General features: G+C 36.3%; 1 protein-coding gene and 1 long non-coding RNA gene across 2 annotated transcripts; both read right to left on the bottom strand.

Annotated features, from left to right (window-relative positions):
- Positions 1-6,442: 6,442 nt before the first annotated feature.
- Positions 6,443-11,146, bottom strand: LOC101173441 (protein AMBP-like). Its single transcript, XM_023960466.1, has 8 exons — positions 10,979-11,146; positions 9,685-9,827; positions 9,025-9,101; positions 8,010-8,126; positions 7,690-7,791; positions 7,483-7,538; positions 6,863-6,950; positions 6,443-6,766 (listed from the first exon to the last, which is right to left on the bottom strand). Exons 1-8 carry the CDS (start codon positions 11,096-11,098, stop codon positions 6,597-6,599), a joined length of 873 nt encoding a protein of 290 aa, XP_023816234.1. The 5' UTR covers positions 11,099-11,146; the 3' UTR covers positions 6,443-6,596.
- Positions 11,147-12,640: 1,494 nt separating this feature from the next.
- Positions 12,641-13,625, bottom strand: LOC110016081. Its single transcript, XR_002291358.2, has 2 exons — positions 12,903-13,625; positions 12,641-12,820 (listed from the first exon to the last, which is right to left on the bottom strand). It is a non-coding gene; the product is annotated as an uncharacterized LOC110016081 (long non-coding RNA).
- Between the last annotated feature and the right edge of the window lie 449 nt (positions 13,626-14,074).

Raw genomic sequence — 14,074 nt, 5'->3', positions numbered from 1 at the left:
ATAGCTGTGTGTAATCAGGCTCAGAACCAACAAAAAAACGAACACTTCAAGGAGCAAAGTTCCAACTTTTCATCCGTCTCTGCAGCCTAACTGCCAAAATAAGCAAATGACCTCTCAGACATTGGACTGCTGCAGCAAAACCCACAAATCAACACCTGTCATGATTTTAGATTCGGAAAGAGTTTAACCCTCCTTAGATAGAAGCTGTACACTAAAAAAAACAAATGTTTTATTTAGGTGTAATTTAATCATATTTGCAATAAGAAAGTCTTAATATTTTTGATGTTTTTGGAGTAGTAAGCCCTTATTTACAGTTTCTTTTAAATACAGTACACATTGTCCCTATTTTACACTACAACACCCCCTAGCGTTTCTCCTAAATACTGAAATCAAATCCTGCATCCATCCCTGTAGTCCTACATGAAAACTTTCCAGCTTTATCCACCTTAATGTTACATGGCGTATACTTTTATGCCTTCTTCAAGGCCTTAAGCACTTCACAGTCACACACACATTAAAATACTAATTTCAACAAGAAAGTATTGACTTTTAAATAATAATCTGCAATTGCCATTTTATTATTGAATTTAAATTTTATTAAAATTATGCAGTGTTTTTCAACCTTTTTTGAGCCATGGCCCACTTTAACCTTGAAAAAAATCCCACGACACACCAGCATCCAAAAATAAAAAAAAAGTAGAAACTCATAGCCTGGATTGATCTACAGCCCCTCCGCAATCTCACGTGCATTTTTGTGATCATTGTGGCAGAAGTGAGCGACCGTGGGGGCATTTTGGGCAGGCAACTCAGGCAGGCTTTTACTTAGGCCACTCCCCTAGGGCGAGTCAGTTAATCAACTCACCTGTGCAGCATCCTATTTAAGTCCAGGTGTGTAAGTTGTTCATCCTTCTTAACTGCAGCACTGCGTTCTTCGCCCCACCGTCCTCCCCGGCTTCCACCTTTGAGCTCCGTTAGGGGCAGTTATTATCCAAAAGTTTATGGAAATTTGTCTCATGGAATTGCACGGAGTCTTATGCCAAACTAAAGGAATGTGAAATGCCAACTAAATCAATGTGAAATGCCATTTATAAAGGAATGTGAAATGGCAATATGATATGCTTACTTGGAGGAATGTGAAATGCTTATTTAGAGGAATGTGAAATGCTTACTTAGAGCAGTGTTTTTCAACCAGTGTGCCGTGTCACACTAGTGTGCCGTGGGAGATGGTCAAGTGTGCTGTGGGTACGGTGGCCCTGAAGTGCAAACCATTCAACAAATCACTTGATACAAAAACATTTTTAAGATCACAGCAACTATTTAAAAAGCAGTATTACATTTTAGAAAAACAAAACAAAATTTCAGAAACCAAAACATAAAAAAGAAAAAAGAAAAGAAAGAAAAAAAACATTTCAGAAAACAAAATTAATTTCCAGAAAAAAAAGAAATATTAAAAAATGAAAACATTTCAGAAAACAAAATTAATTTCCAGAAAAGAAAAAATGAAATACAAAAAAATGAAAACATTTCAGAAAAAAATTGAAATATTAAGAAATGAAAAACATTTTAGAAAAAAAATGAAATATTAAAAAATGAAAAACATTTCAGAACACAGAATTAATTTCCAGAAAAAAAACCGAAATCTTCAAAAATGAAAAACATTTCCAAACCGGAAGAGGCAGGTACTATGGGACAACGCTGATTGGATGATGATGTTTGTCAATCATTTGAACTGAAAAGCATTTTAAATGAAGCGATGCCGGATTTTATCGCCCAAACAACAATGTACCATAATAATCCACGTATTTCCCATTTACATATTAAATCAAAAATGCAGCAAACAGATAATGAAGGTTTAAATTATTTTTTGAATATTTTGTCTGAAGCAGAACGGTCACCCGGAAGTAGTTTGTGTGGATGACGTCCGTTCTGCAGGTAAACAATGAAAGGGAAGGACGATAAAACGTTAACTTAAACGTTAATCTGTGAATATTTAGCGGATGTGATGACAGAGCGCACACAGAAATATCAACACCAACCAGGTTTACAAATGTTTCAAAATGTCGTGGGAGGATTCTGTCTGAAGCAGCAGCTGCGAAGAAACGGATGTTAAAGACGGCGGACATCAGGAAATGCAGTCCCGCCATCCACAGATAAGGTATGGAGGCACATTTGTTTGATCTAATAAATGTAGCGTTAAACGTGATTTCTAGGTGGGTGTTTACAGACAGATTCAAGATCATTCAGTCATATGTTAATGACAGGTTACCTCATCAGCTGGAGAGGGGGGGGGTCACGTGGGCAGGATTCTCAGACAGGTGTACCAGCCGCATAAATCAGCAAAGCTGTCTGGTAAACTGCAGCAGTTTGTGTCTCAGAATAACATTTATGAATGCTTCTTATTCACACTTATTAAGATCTGTGACTTTAGAGTGTGTCAGTGCACAGAAACATGACAGTAAATGACTGGATGTGCACATCATCAGACACGTCCAGGTGTGTAACTAACGGTGGCAAAGTCTGTAGTGTAAAAAAAATCTTTAAAAAAACATTTTAGTCTTTCAGGCAGAGGAGGAATACCAAATTGTTTTAGAATGTATTTTTATAAGACTGAAATAATGTATTTTATTCTGAGTTTGGTGTTTTGACCCCTCCCTAATGAATTTCGGGTTTAACCCATTTTCTCCTGATTTTGATGAACTCAACTTTTTCCTGAATGAAAGATGAACAGCAGCTGATGTTTTTCTGTCAGGGATTTTTTATTTATTCATTTATTTCTGTCAGGGATTTCAATGGAGCTGGAGTCCAGTGCAGAGGAAGCTGCAAGCGTGTACGAGCAGGAACTGGGCTCCCTTACCTGTGCATCTTCCTCTGGATGTGATGCTGAGCAGCAATGTGGACAAACCTTTCCTGACATGACTCTTTTTGATATAGTTGTTAAGCACAAACAGACTTTTCCCAGATGCATTTTTTCTTCTAATAAATGTGACTGACAGGTACACTGAGTAAATGCTGAATGTAAACGCAACATTTGATTGACTGCATGAAGAAGCCCATAAAGGAAAATCCACAACTGTTTCTTTGTTTCTGTTACTGAATAACGTATTCATGTTAAGTTTTCAATAAATATACTGCATTGCTATTAGATAAATTTGTTTATTTTTATATCCATTATTACAATCCTCACGTCAGCATTCATTTTTTTCATTGACAAAGAAACATTTCTAAACAACAGCTTTGAAAATCAAACATCAACTTTGTTAATAAAGCTTTAAAACCTAAAATGGTAAACATGGAAAAACTCCTAAATGAAGCAAGCCTAATATGAACATTTTAAACTGGAGTTTTGCTTAAAGGAACATTAAGTTGTTTGGAGTTGTACAAGTTTTTGATGCGATTCCTCATAGATGTGATTTCCAGATCATCAGCCCGACGCTAAAGCCATTGGTGACTTGCCTGTACACTGCACAATGATATGAATGACTTTAGTCTTTTTGTATTCCATGTAGAGCTCCCATCTGTTCTTCTGCAGCACAAACCTTTCTGGAACTTCGCTTTGAGAAACTTCACCTGCAGAAATAGCACATGTTAATTCAATTAAGTATTTTATAAACTTTTAAAGTTCATTTTTAAGTGTCAGTATATGCATATGCATGGTTCAAAAATATACAATGCACTTTAATATTATTTCCCATAAGAACTTGTTTACTGATTTCAGTCTTAAAGTCGATTTTTAGCAACACTGATGCCATATAATTACTTTAATTACTGTATAAATCACAGAATCAGGCTGGCTCGGAGCTTTTTCTCTCATGTTGTCACCGAAAACGGAACGGCTATCATGTGAAGACGGTTCGTCTCCAACGGGTTCCTTTTGCGCATGCGCAAGATAAAAAAAAAATCTTTTCAAAGCAGCACTTTAATTAACATCCTAAAATTAACATCCTTAGAGACATGTGACTGACAAAAGAAAAGATCACAGAATTGATTCTTACCTGAAGATGATTGACAGCGTGAACCTCGCAGCCGTAGACATAGCGCACAGCTTTCAAAGTAAAAGTGCTCACAAACTACTTCCGGGTGATCGTGTGTCAGGCGAAATGTTAAAAAAATAATTTAAAAGTTCATTAACAGTTTGCTGCATTTTTATTTGATATATAAATGGGAAATACGTGGATTGTTATAGTACATTGTTGTTTGGACGATAAAATCCGGCATCGCTTCATTTAAAATACTTTTCAGTTCAAATGATTGACAAAAATCATCATCCAATCAGCGTTGTCCCATAGTACCTGCCTCTTCCGGTTTGGAAATGTTTTTCATTTTTGAAGATTTCGTTTTGTTTTCTGGAAATTAATTCTGTGTTCTGAAATGTTTTTCATTTTTAATATTTCATTTTTTAAAAATTTCTTTTTTTCTGGAAATTAATTTGTTTTCTGAAATGTTTTCATTTTTTAATATTTCTTTTTTTTTCTGGAAATTAATTTTGTTTTCTGAAATGTTTTTTTTTTCATTTTTGTTTTTCAAGTTTTGGTTTCTGAAATTTAGTTTTGTTTTCTAAAATGTAATGCTGCTTTTAAATTTTTTTTTTATTTTTTTTAATTGTTGTTGTGATCTTAAAAATGTTTTTGTATCGAGTGATTTGTTGAATGCTTTGCACTTCAGGGCCGCCGTATGTGGGAAATTGCCCTCATTAACTGATTTAACAACATTTTCCATCTCCAGGATTTCAGTTCTTTGTTCATCCCTACAGGTCCTGATAAAACACTAAGAAATAAGGAATATGAAAGATTGTAAAATACTTTTTTCTTTGTATTTATTTGACTCTATTAAATACATTTTGATAAGACTGACGGTACCGCGATTTAGCCGCAGCTTCAGCTGTGTTAGGAAAAGTTCCGCCCCTTTAACTGTCTCTACCAATCATTCTTGGGATCTTCTTCACATGTCATCAGTCTGACCAATCAGAAGTGGTTAAAGTTTTCACTTCCTTGTTCTGAATTCTGCTGAAAAAGTTGCTCAGTTCTAAGAAAAATACCAGCTAAAGCTCGTCTTTAGCGGTGTAGTTTTCCACAGAATCCGGTGTCGGACCGTGGAACAAGTGAACAAAACAATGAAGCTCAGAGACGCTAGTCTTTCTGCGTTCGGCGGATTAATGAACTACATCTCCCATGATGCATTGGGTTAAAGAGACAGTGTGAGCGTCTGGGCGCACGACTATCTCCTCTTAACATCGTGAAACCACAACGACCACAAATCAAACAGTTTTTAAATCTTTTAACATAACTTTTATCACATCTTAAAAAAACAGCTGCAGCTTCCAGCTTTTTCTGCCACAATTATCACAAAAATGCATGTGAGATCATGGAGGGACTGTTGATCAATACATAATGCCGGTGTGCCGCGGGATTTTTGTCTAGGTTGAAGTGTGCCGTGGCTCAAAAAAGGTTGAAAAACACTGACTTAGAGGAATGTGAATGCTAACTTAAAGGAAAGTTAATGCCAATAATGTGAAAGCAAAACAAGAATGTGAAGGCAAACAAAGAATGAAGAGGCAAAACTAAAAGATGTGAAAATAAATATTATTACTACTGCATGAGTTGTCTGACTGAAAAATCTGAAATTTGCAGCTGTTTTTTCTAAAAGATGTAATAAAAGTTAAGTTAGAAGATTTAAAACTGTTTGATGTGTGTTTGTTGCGTTTTCAAGACGTTTAACAACAGATCTCAATGTGCGCTGAGACGCTGTAAGTTTAACCCAATGCATCATGGGGGATGTAGTTAACAAACGCCCAGAGATCGCTACTCTGAGCTTCATTGTTTTGTTCACTTGTTCCACGGTCTCACACCAGATTCTGTGGAAAACTACACCGCTAAAGACGAGCATTAGCTAGTATTTTTGTTGGAACTGAGAGACTTTATGAGCTAAATTGGGACAAAGAAGTAAAGACTTTAATCACTTCTGATTGGTTCAGACTGATGACATGTGATTAAGCCCCCAAGAATAATTGGTGGAAACAATTCAGGGGCGTAACTTTTCCCAAAAAACAGCTGAAGCTGCAGCAAAATCGCGCTACCATCATTCTTATCAAAGTATCTTTAATAAAATAAAATAAACACAAAGAAAAAAGTATTTTATGATCTTTCATATTCTTAACTACTCTGTGCTTTATCAGGACCTGTTTGGATGAACACAGAGCTGATATCCTGGAGATGGAAAATGTTTTTAGATTAGTTAATGAGGGCAATTTCCCACAGCACACTGGACCATCTCCCACGGCACACTAGTGTGACACGGCACACTGGTTGAAAAACACTGAAAAAAATGTATCAATTTAAATTAAATATTTGGTTAATTTCAAACAAAAAATAAAGTTGTTAAAACATTTTATTGTTTTTAAAATTTTTGAAGAAACACAAGGTTGGCATACTAAAATATTTTTTGCTTATGTAAAATCATTAGGTGTAGTAACAAAGAAGCGTTCATTACGGTAGAACAAGATTTTTTTATGTGCATTAATTATATTGGTTCAACATGATTTTTTTTATGAGCAATCAATGTCCAGAATTTTAAACCCAACAGATCTTTTTTTGTTTTTTTCAGTATGGGAGACATCTCTGCAGACACTCTTTTTCAGTTAAGAAGTTGTTCTGGTTGCCAAGGCAGCCTCCGTAGATGAAGATCTCACACCTCCCCTTTCTGAAGTTGTAGAAATAACGCTCAAAATACCCGAAACACAGCCCAGAATCTGGAGCTTGTGCACACACCCCTGTGGAAGCAGATGGAAGGGAAACCAAATCAGAGATTTTTTTAATGTATTCTCATCACAAATGTGTGTAAATGTGTCATGACATGATGTCTGTACCAGAATCATTGAACAGAGAGGAAGCCTCATCCTCAAAAGCTTCCAAGTCTGCTGGAGACAAAGAGGGCACCACCGGTCTCCTCCCCCTCTGCAGACAGGCAACACGTCAAGTCAGTGAGAGTTAGCAGAAAAACTCAGAACAGGGAAGGCCTCCTGGAGAACAGGCACACATCTTCAACTTGAAAAACTAGTCCAAAGAACTTTCTCTGCTAGAGTCTCTGCAGAGGTCAGTGAGAGATTGGCAACTTGAAAATGAAAGTGTTTTTAAAAGAAAAAAGAGAGATCACATTCATCATTAAACATTTATTTTTAAACTCAACAGGTATAGCTACAGTCCAACCTGAAGTTTGTTATACCCTTTGGAAAAAATTTTCCTTAGTTGTTTTTCTTTCATCGGGGAGAATCTTCCAGATTGGAAAAGGGACAAGCAAATTTTAGGCGAAAATAAGACGATGTACAAGAACCACCATTAAAAATAATGCCAGGGGTGTGAAGAATTTGGGCCTAACTGTACAGAATAGAAGTCTTTTTGTGATTTTATTAATTCCCCTTTAGTTGTCACAGAAATGTTTTACAGATGTAGAATTGAGTTAAAACCAATTAATCAAAATAGTTTCTACCTGAGGGTTTTGTTGGGATTCTGGCTCTGTGACCGGCTTTTCAGGAACACATATACCTGCAAACAAAAAATTCAAACATTTCCACCATACTGCCAAATACAGTTTTTAAACCTTATGCCACTAATTATAATGAATGTTACAAACCCATTTTTTTGTTGTGTTTTTTTTTTATAAATCTGATACAATCTCAGTCAAAACAGTCCTCACCTTTGTCTTCTTTGATGATGATGTTGTTTTCACCCAGTTGCTGCTCTTTGACCAGTGTTTTAAAGTCTTCCAGCACAGTGGGCCTCACAGTCATGGTTCGACCTGAGAGATAAAAAAAATAATTCTAGCATTTATACAGTTTTATCCTTTGTCCTTAAGTTGTGTGGAACATGAAGAAGTTAAAGCTAACATTTTTGACTATCATTAAGAACAGAAATGCGTCTCTAAAATGTGTCAAATTTAACTTTAAAGCTAAATTGTGTTATAAATCCTAACAATGTGCTTTATTTTCCCCTCTCTAAAAGGAATAAATAACTTACTGTAAAGCCTGAGTGTAATTATCTTTTCACCCGTGACCCTAATCTTGATCATAATCATGACAGCGTATTCATCGTAGTTTGTGTGGAGCACATAGGCGTCCACATCAGCTCCCGTGCCTGAAAGACAAACAGCAAACACAAGAATTGATCAGAAATTCTGTTCATTTTCTGCAAACAGACCAGAAGATAAATCTCAGACTGTGAGAAAGCAGCTTTTTAAAATCAGAAGAGCAAGATGTTGCAGATTTCTATCATGTTAGGGCATCAGAACCAGACACAAAATACTAGCCTATTTCTGCAAGGTATTAAAACATTTTTGCTTTTGTTTGTTTTTTATTTTTTAAGATTAAATTTTAACATAAAAAAGGTAAAACTGATGCCGTATAGGGTTTATTTTTTCATTTATATCTATGGAAAAACCATTTTAAAATATTGGACAGATGGAGGCTGCATGGGGTTCGTTTGTTTGTATAGGGCCATTTTGAAGTCATGCTGCTTGCCTTCATAGGATAATACTCATTATGTCTCAAATACCACCCTATCTGTAAACAGGAAAGAAGGTGGGGTAAACAAGTCTGACAGTTGAAAAAAACAGGTTCAAACTATTTATTTTTTTGTGCAAAAAAGCTTCTGATAGTTTACTGGGTAAATGGTCTTGGCTCCAAAGTGTTACTTTTTAACCCTTGTGCTATTCTAGGCACGTTAACATTGGGATTTGGGTCATCTAGACCCACTAGACAGTGCACTGAACCTTTTTTCTTCAATGAATTTTGGCACTGGTGTCTATGGATTACATGAAATCCTTTCCATTTTTATCCACCTTATTCATGGTAGGGAGAACACGTCAATGGTCATCTTGACCCCATAGGATAGCATAAGGGTTAAATGGGCTTTAACCCAGAAATCAGACAATATTTTTGCGTTGTATAAAACAGTTCTGAAAAAAATGATCACACTTATGGTTTAAGGTTGTGTACAGGTCAAATGAGACAAAAAGAAAACAGATGTTTCATACGGTTAACATTGTAGAAAAATCGTCCGTGGGTGCTGGTCAGCTCAAGATCTTGAACAACCTCCCTACAAATCCCATATCTGCACAAACACACACATACATGCATCCTAAGTGAAGAACCAGTCATTTACTGGCAGCTTCCTGTCTTTAGGTCAATGTTTGTAAGTTCTAGTTGTGTGTATATTTGATGTAGAGCTTCAGAAATCCAATGTGTCAGTAAATTATGTGCAGAGGGAAAATAAACAACATATGAGAAGGCAGTATGTGAACAGGAGTGTTAAATTGAATAAACACTCAAAATAACTCCAATAATTTAAATTAAAATTGACACCTTTTGACATCAAAAGCCATTAAGAAGCCATTTTTACCTTAATTGTAAACTGCAAACTAATTTTTTAACATTAAATAATACTATTGGTAATGCAAAAATAAAGCGTAAGAGTGGCTAACACTTTATTGAATAGTTAATTAATGCTTAATTACACATTAACTAACATTAATAAAGGGATCCGATTTTTTTACAGATTTTTCTTGTTTCAAATTTATGAGTCCCAAAGGACAAAGTTACATCCCAAGTTGCCTCTTCTACTATAATTTGCTTTAATGTCCCCAGAGAAACACAGGGAATGACTGATGAGCCTTGGTAAGCATTTTCAAACAAACCTGAGCACAGTTCGGGTCGTCTTGAGCTTCGTGTCAACAGCACTTTTCTGCACCAGCAGTTTACCTATAGCTGTATTTTGCTTGTGCTTTGGGAGGTCAGGACTCGTAGTTGCCAAGGCAACGTCATACCATGTTCCCAAAAACTGTCAGGGAGGGAAACGTTACATAAATAAAGGTTTGCTTTATGATGTCAAGCATGCTAAATGAGGGACTTTAAGAAAAGAACAACATAAAGTTGTCCCAAAAGTGCAAGAAAATGCAAACGAGAAAATAAACATTTGAGATATTTGTTCTGAAAATGTTTGTCTCACCTGAACTAAACTTTAACTTTTTTTTGGACAGGAAGCAAACTTTGCATTGAAGTTAAAAATGAATTGTTTGCACTAATTATGTAATCATGTTTTTCTTCTTGAAAATGAGTCCTTAAACTAAAGCAAACAGCTATTATCGCTTAAACATGAACAAGATTACGTTATTGATTTTGATTTTATTGATTTATTTCAAGCATTGTAGTCAAAGCAATAAAGAATTTACACATATTTATCAAACTCATTACAGAAATGATGAAATGCATAGATTAAAAAGACAGAAAACAAAACAAAAATGTCACTTAAATCATATATGCTTAATTAAATACAGTGATAATTAACTGAGGTATAAGTAGAGTTTGATTTATTGCTTGAAAAGGAGTGGGAAGAAGCAAGCTTATATAATCCCACCCTTACTGAGTTCATTCATTTGATAGTTTAACAGTGTTTTTAAATACGGTTCTGATCAGATAGATTCTTGTCAAGTAACAAAATCCAGTGCCTAGAAATGATTGATGATCTTCAGAAAACATTCATTCATGATTTCAGTAAACAGTAACGATACCGATGTGTAATAATAATTGATTATCATTAGAACACATGATAACACCAAACCAGTAATTATTGCTACACATTGCAGATCAAGTAAATAAAATCAATAGCTTATTAATTGTAATTCAAACCTTTCAGTAATCATTATTGCACATTACAATGTAACACTCATTGGTTGTAATTAAAAGAGCTTTGATTATTTCACCACAATCAAGTTCACACATGGATTTGGAATTATTCAAACACCTGTTGATCCTTAAATCCTCTTATCTTCATATCCTGAAATAAGAGTTTCTTTATACATTTTCTTGAATTACGTTATACAGAAAAGACGTTGTTGTTTTTTTAACAGGAGCAGATATCCATATACCTGGCCAATAGTTAATACGTAATATTTTTAATAATCACAAAATGTAATCAGGACAATCTCTCACCTTCATCAAAACAAAGTTCTCCTGTGTGGGGTAAAGAGGATCTGGAATAATTGGAAGCCCCTGGAGGGTCTGGCTCCATCCCAGTGCCAGCAGAAAAATTAAAACTGCATTTGTTTCCATCCTGTCAGAACTGTCTGACACTGAAATGGACTCTGGGCATGCTTGGTCTGTGGGCCGTGTGTATATACCCTATAGCTGTGTGTAATCAGGCTCAGAACCAACAAAAAACCAAACATTTCAAGGAGCAAAGTTCCCACTTTTCATCCGTCTCTGCAGCCTAACTTGCCAGAATAAGCAAATGACCTCTCAGACATTGGACTACAGAGCTGCAGCAAAACCCACAAATCAACACCTGTCATGATTTTAGATTCGGAAAAAGTTTAACCCTCCTTAGATAGAAGCTGTACACTAAAAAAAACACATGTTTTATTTAGGTGTAATTTAATAATATTTACAATAAGAAAGTCTTAAAATTTTTGATGTTTTTGGAGTAGTAAGCCCTTATTTACAGTTTTTTTTTAAAATACAGTAAACATTATCCTTATTTTATACTACAGCACCCCCTAGCGTTTCTCCTAAATACTGAAATCAAATCCTGCATTCATCCCTGTAGTCCTACATGTCTGGACGCTAAAAGAAAAACATGTCTGGACACTCACTGGCATTTAGTCCAGAAGATTTTTTTTTCTGAAAACATTGATGTTCAGACCTATAATAATTAACTTGATAATAGTAATTTATTATGATTTATTTATCACACACACAAATTTATGTGTATATGCACAGGCTTAAGGTGTTTCAACACTTGTAACCCTTGTGCTAATCTAGGCACTTTAACATTGGGAGTTGGGTCATCTAGACCCACTAGACAGTGCTCTAAACCTTTTTTCTTCAATGATTTGTGAACCTCACTGGTGTCCATGTTTAGCTGCAACGCTAGGTTGTATTTTTTTTGTGTTGTTTTTTGTTTAGTTAAATAGGAAAACCAAAGCGGAACCTTTGTGGCGTGATGTGTTGTGCACGGACAATTCTAATGAGAACACAGGAGAGCCGGAAAAGACGTGTGAATTGCAAAGAAAAGAAGTTCAAGTGAAGTTAAGAGCTGTTAAAGTGTTTTGAATATTTTGTTGTTCCTTCACGGACATCCCTCCCTCATTATATATGCGGCCAGCGAGTTGGTGGAGTTGGCGAAGTTGGCGAAGTTGGTGGAGTTGTTGAAGTTGTGGATAAAGAGCCAATAAATTCATCTGTATGAAGAACCGTGGTCCCGTGTTTCATGGAGCGAAACCATGGATTACATGAAAGCTTTCCACCTTTATCCACCTTTGTCATGGTAGGGAGAACACGTCAAAGTAAGGGGGGGGTCATCTAAGATAACACAAGGGTTAAGGTTTGAATTTCTTTCTGAATATTTTTCCCCGAATACTGATAAATAGTCTGAGACTTTAAAACATTAATCTTTCAGGTGCATGACACATTTTCTATAGGTTTGTCAACTTATATTAGGTTCTTTTGAAAATTAGAAGAAAAAAAAAACATTTTTAAACGTAACACTAGAAGCTTAAATAGCGTTTACTTGATGTTACATGGCGTATTGTCATTGCTAGCGGACTGAGGCAGACCCAGATGCTGGAACCCGGAAGGATACTCGACAGGCAGTTGGTAAGTATAAGAAGTTTTAATGTGGTAGAACAGGATTTGCAGGGCAGAATGCGTAGAAGATGGTTGGAGGTTCTTGAGGGCGAACACCGTGATCCAAAGGGAAGCCAGAGGGACGTCGAGACAGGAATCAGCGAGAGGTGAGTTCAGTCCAAGTGTTCCAGACGAGAGGAGGAGAGGATCCTGAGCAATAAACAAAACAAGGTATTAGTCGTGGAAGCGAGAACCAGAGCGAGACAATGCATGAGACGGCCAGAAGTAGCACCGTGGAGTACAACGAACTAGCGTCGAGTACAGGTCCTGGTTCTCCTTGTGATGGATCAGACAAACACGGCCAAGAGCACAGATATTTAGTCCAAAAATAAATTCTTTTTAATGTCAAGGATCCCACTGAACAAACATAGTTTTAAAAGGGCCCATAAAAGAGGTGAACAAACTTGCGACTTAGGAAAGAACCCAAAAGACTGACCTCCCATTAACACACACCTGAGGACTTTTAAGTAAGTGGATTGAACCACTAATGATACAATGGGGGGGGGGTTAAGACAAAACACAACACAAGCAGAACAGAGAAACCCATTCCCTCCCCCATGGAGTCCAGGTAATGGTAGAACCCTTTTTGAAAGCCGCTCCATTTGGCACCATCTCTTGGCCACCTCAAGCCGGTACAGCTCCACATGAAAACTCAAACAAAGAATCAATATACACAAATAATCATAGCAAAAAAATACACACAACTACAAATGAAAAGTGTACACTTCACCTTAATAATAATCTTGTGTGACTGCAGTCATCACACTCCTTAAGAGTCCAGCCCCTGATGATGATGATGAGGCACAGCTGGTGTCAGCAGGTGGACCTGATGATGAGGAGGAGCCGGCTGGGGGTACCGTGACACGTATACTTTTATGCCTTCTTCAAGGCCTTAAGCACTTCACAGTCACACACAGATTCACACATTAAAATACTAATTTCAACAAGAAAGTATTGACTTTTAAATAATAATCTGCAATTGCCATTTTATTATTGAATTTAAATTTTATTAAAATAATGCAGAGTTTTCAACCTTTTGTGAGCCATGGCCCACTTTAACCTTGAAAAAAATCCCACGGCACACCAGGGGGGTATTCCAGAAAGCAGGTTATGCTAGCTCCCACGATAAGTTTGAGGCTAAGGAAGTTGATAACCTCAGCTTTCGGTTCCAGAAATGGAGGTATGTTTCAGGGTAGGTCGAGTTGCCATGGCAACTCATGCTCTGAACATAATGTAGCCTGGCAAATTCAAGCCTGCACAGGACACAAAACTGTCTTTGGGTTTTTTATTCCAAAACAAAAATGTAACTCAGGATTTCAGATTTAAAAAAAATGGTAATCAGGAAGATAAAAAACAAAAACAAAATGTGGATCTATTATGCCATCTAGATGCTTCTTTTAGCCA

Source organism: Oryzias latipes, chromosome 12 (assembly GCF_002234675.1).
Source record: "Oryzias latipes chromosome 12, ASM223467v1".
Lineage (NCBI taxonomy): Eukaryota > Metazoa > Chordata > Actinopteri > Beloniformes > Adrianichthyidae > Oryzias > Oryzias latipes.
This window is presented reverse-complemented; position numbering and strand designations above follow the sequence as displayed.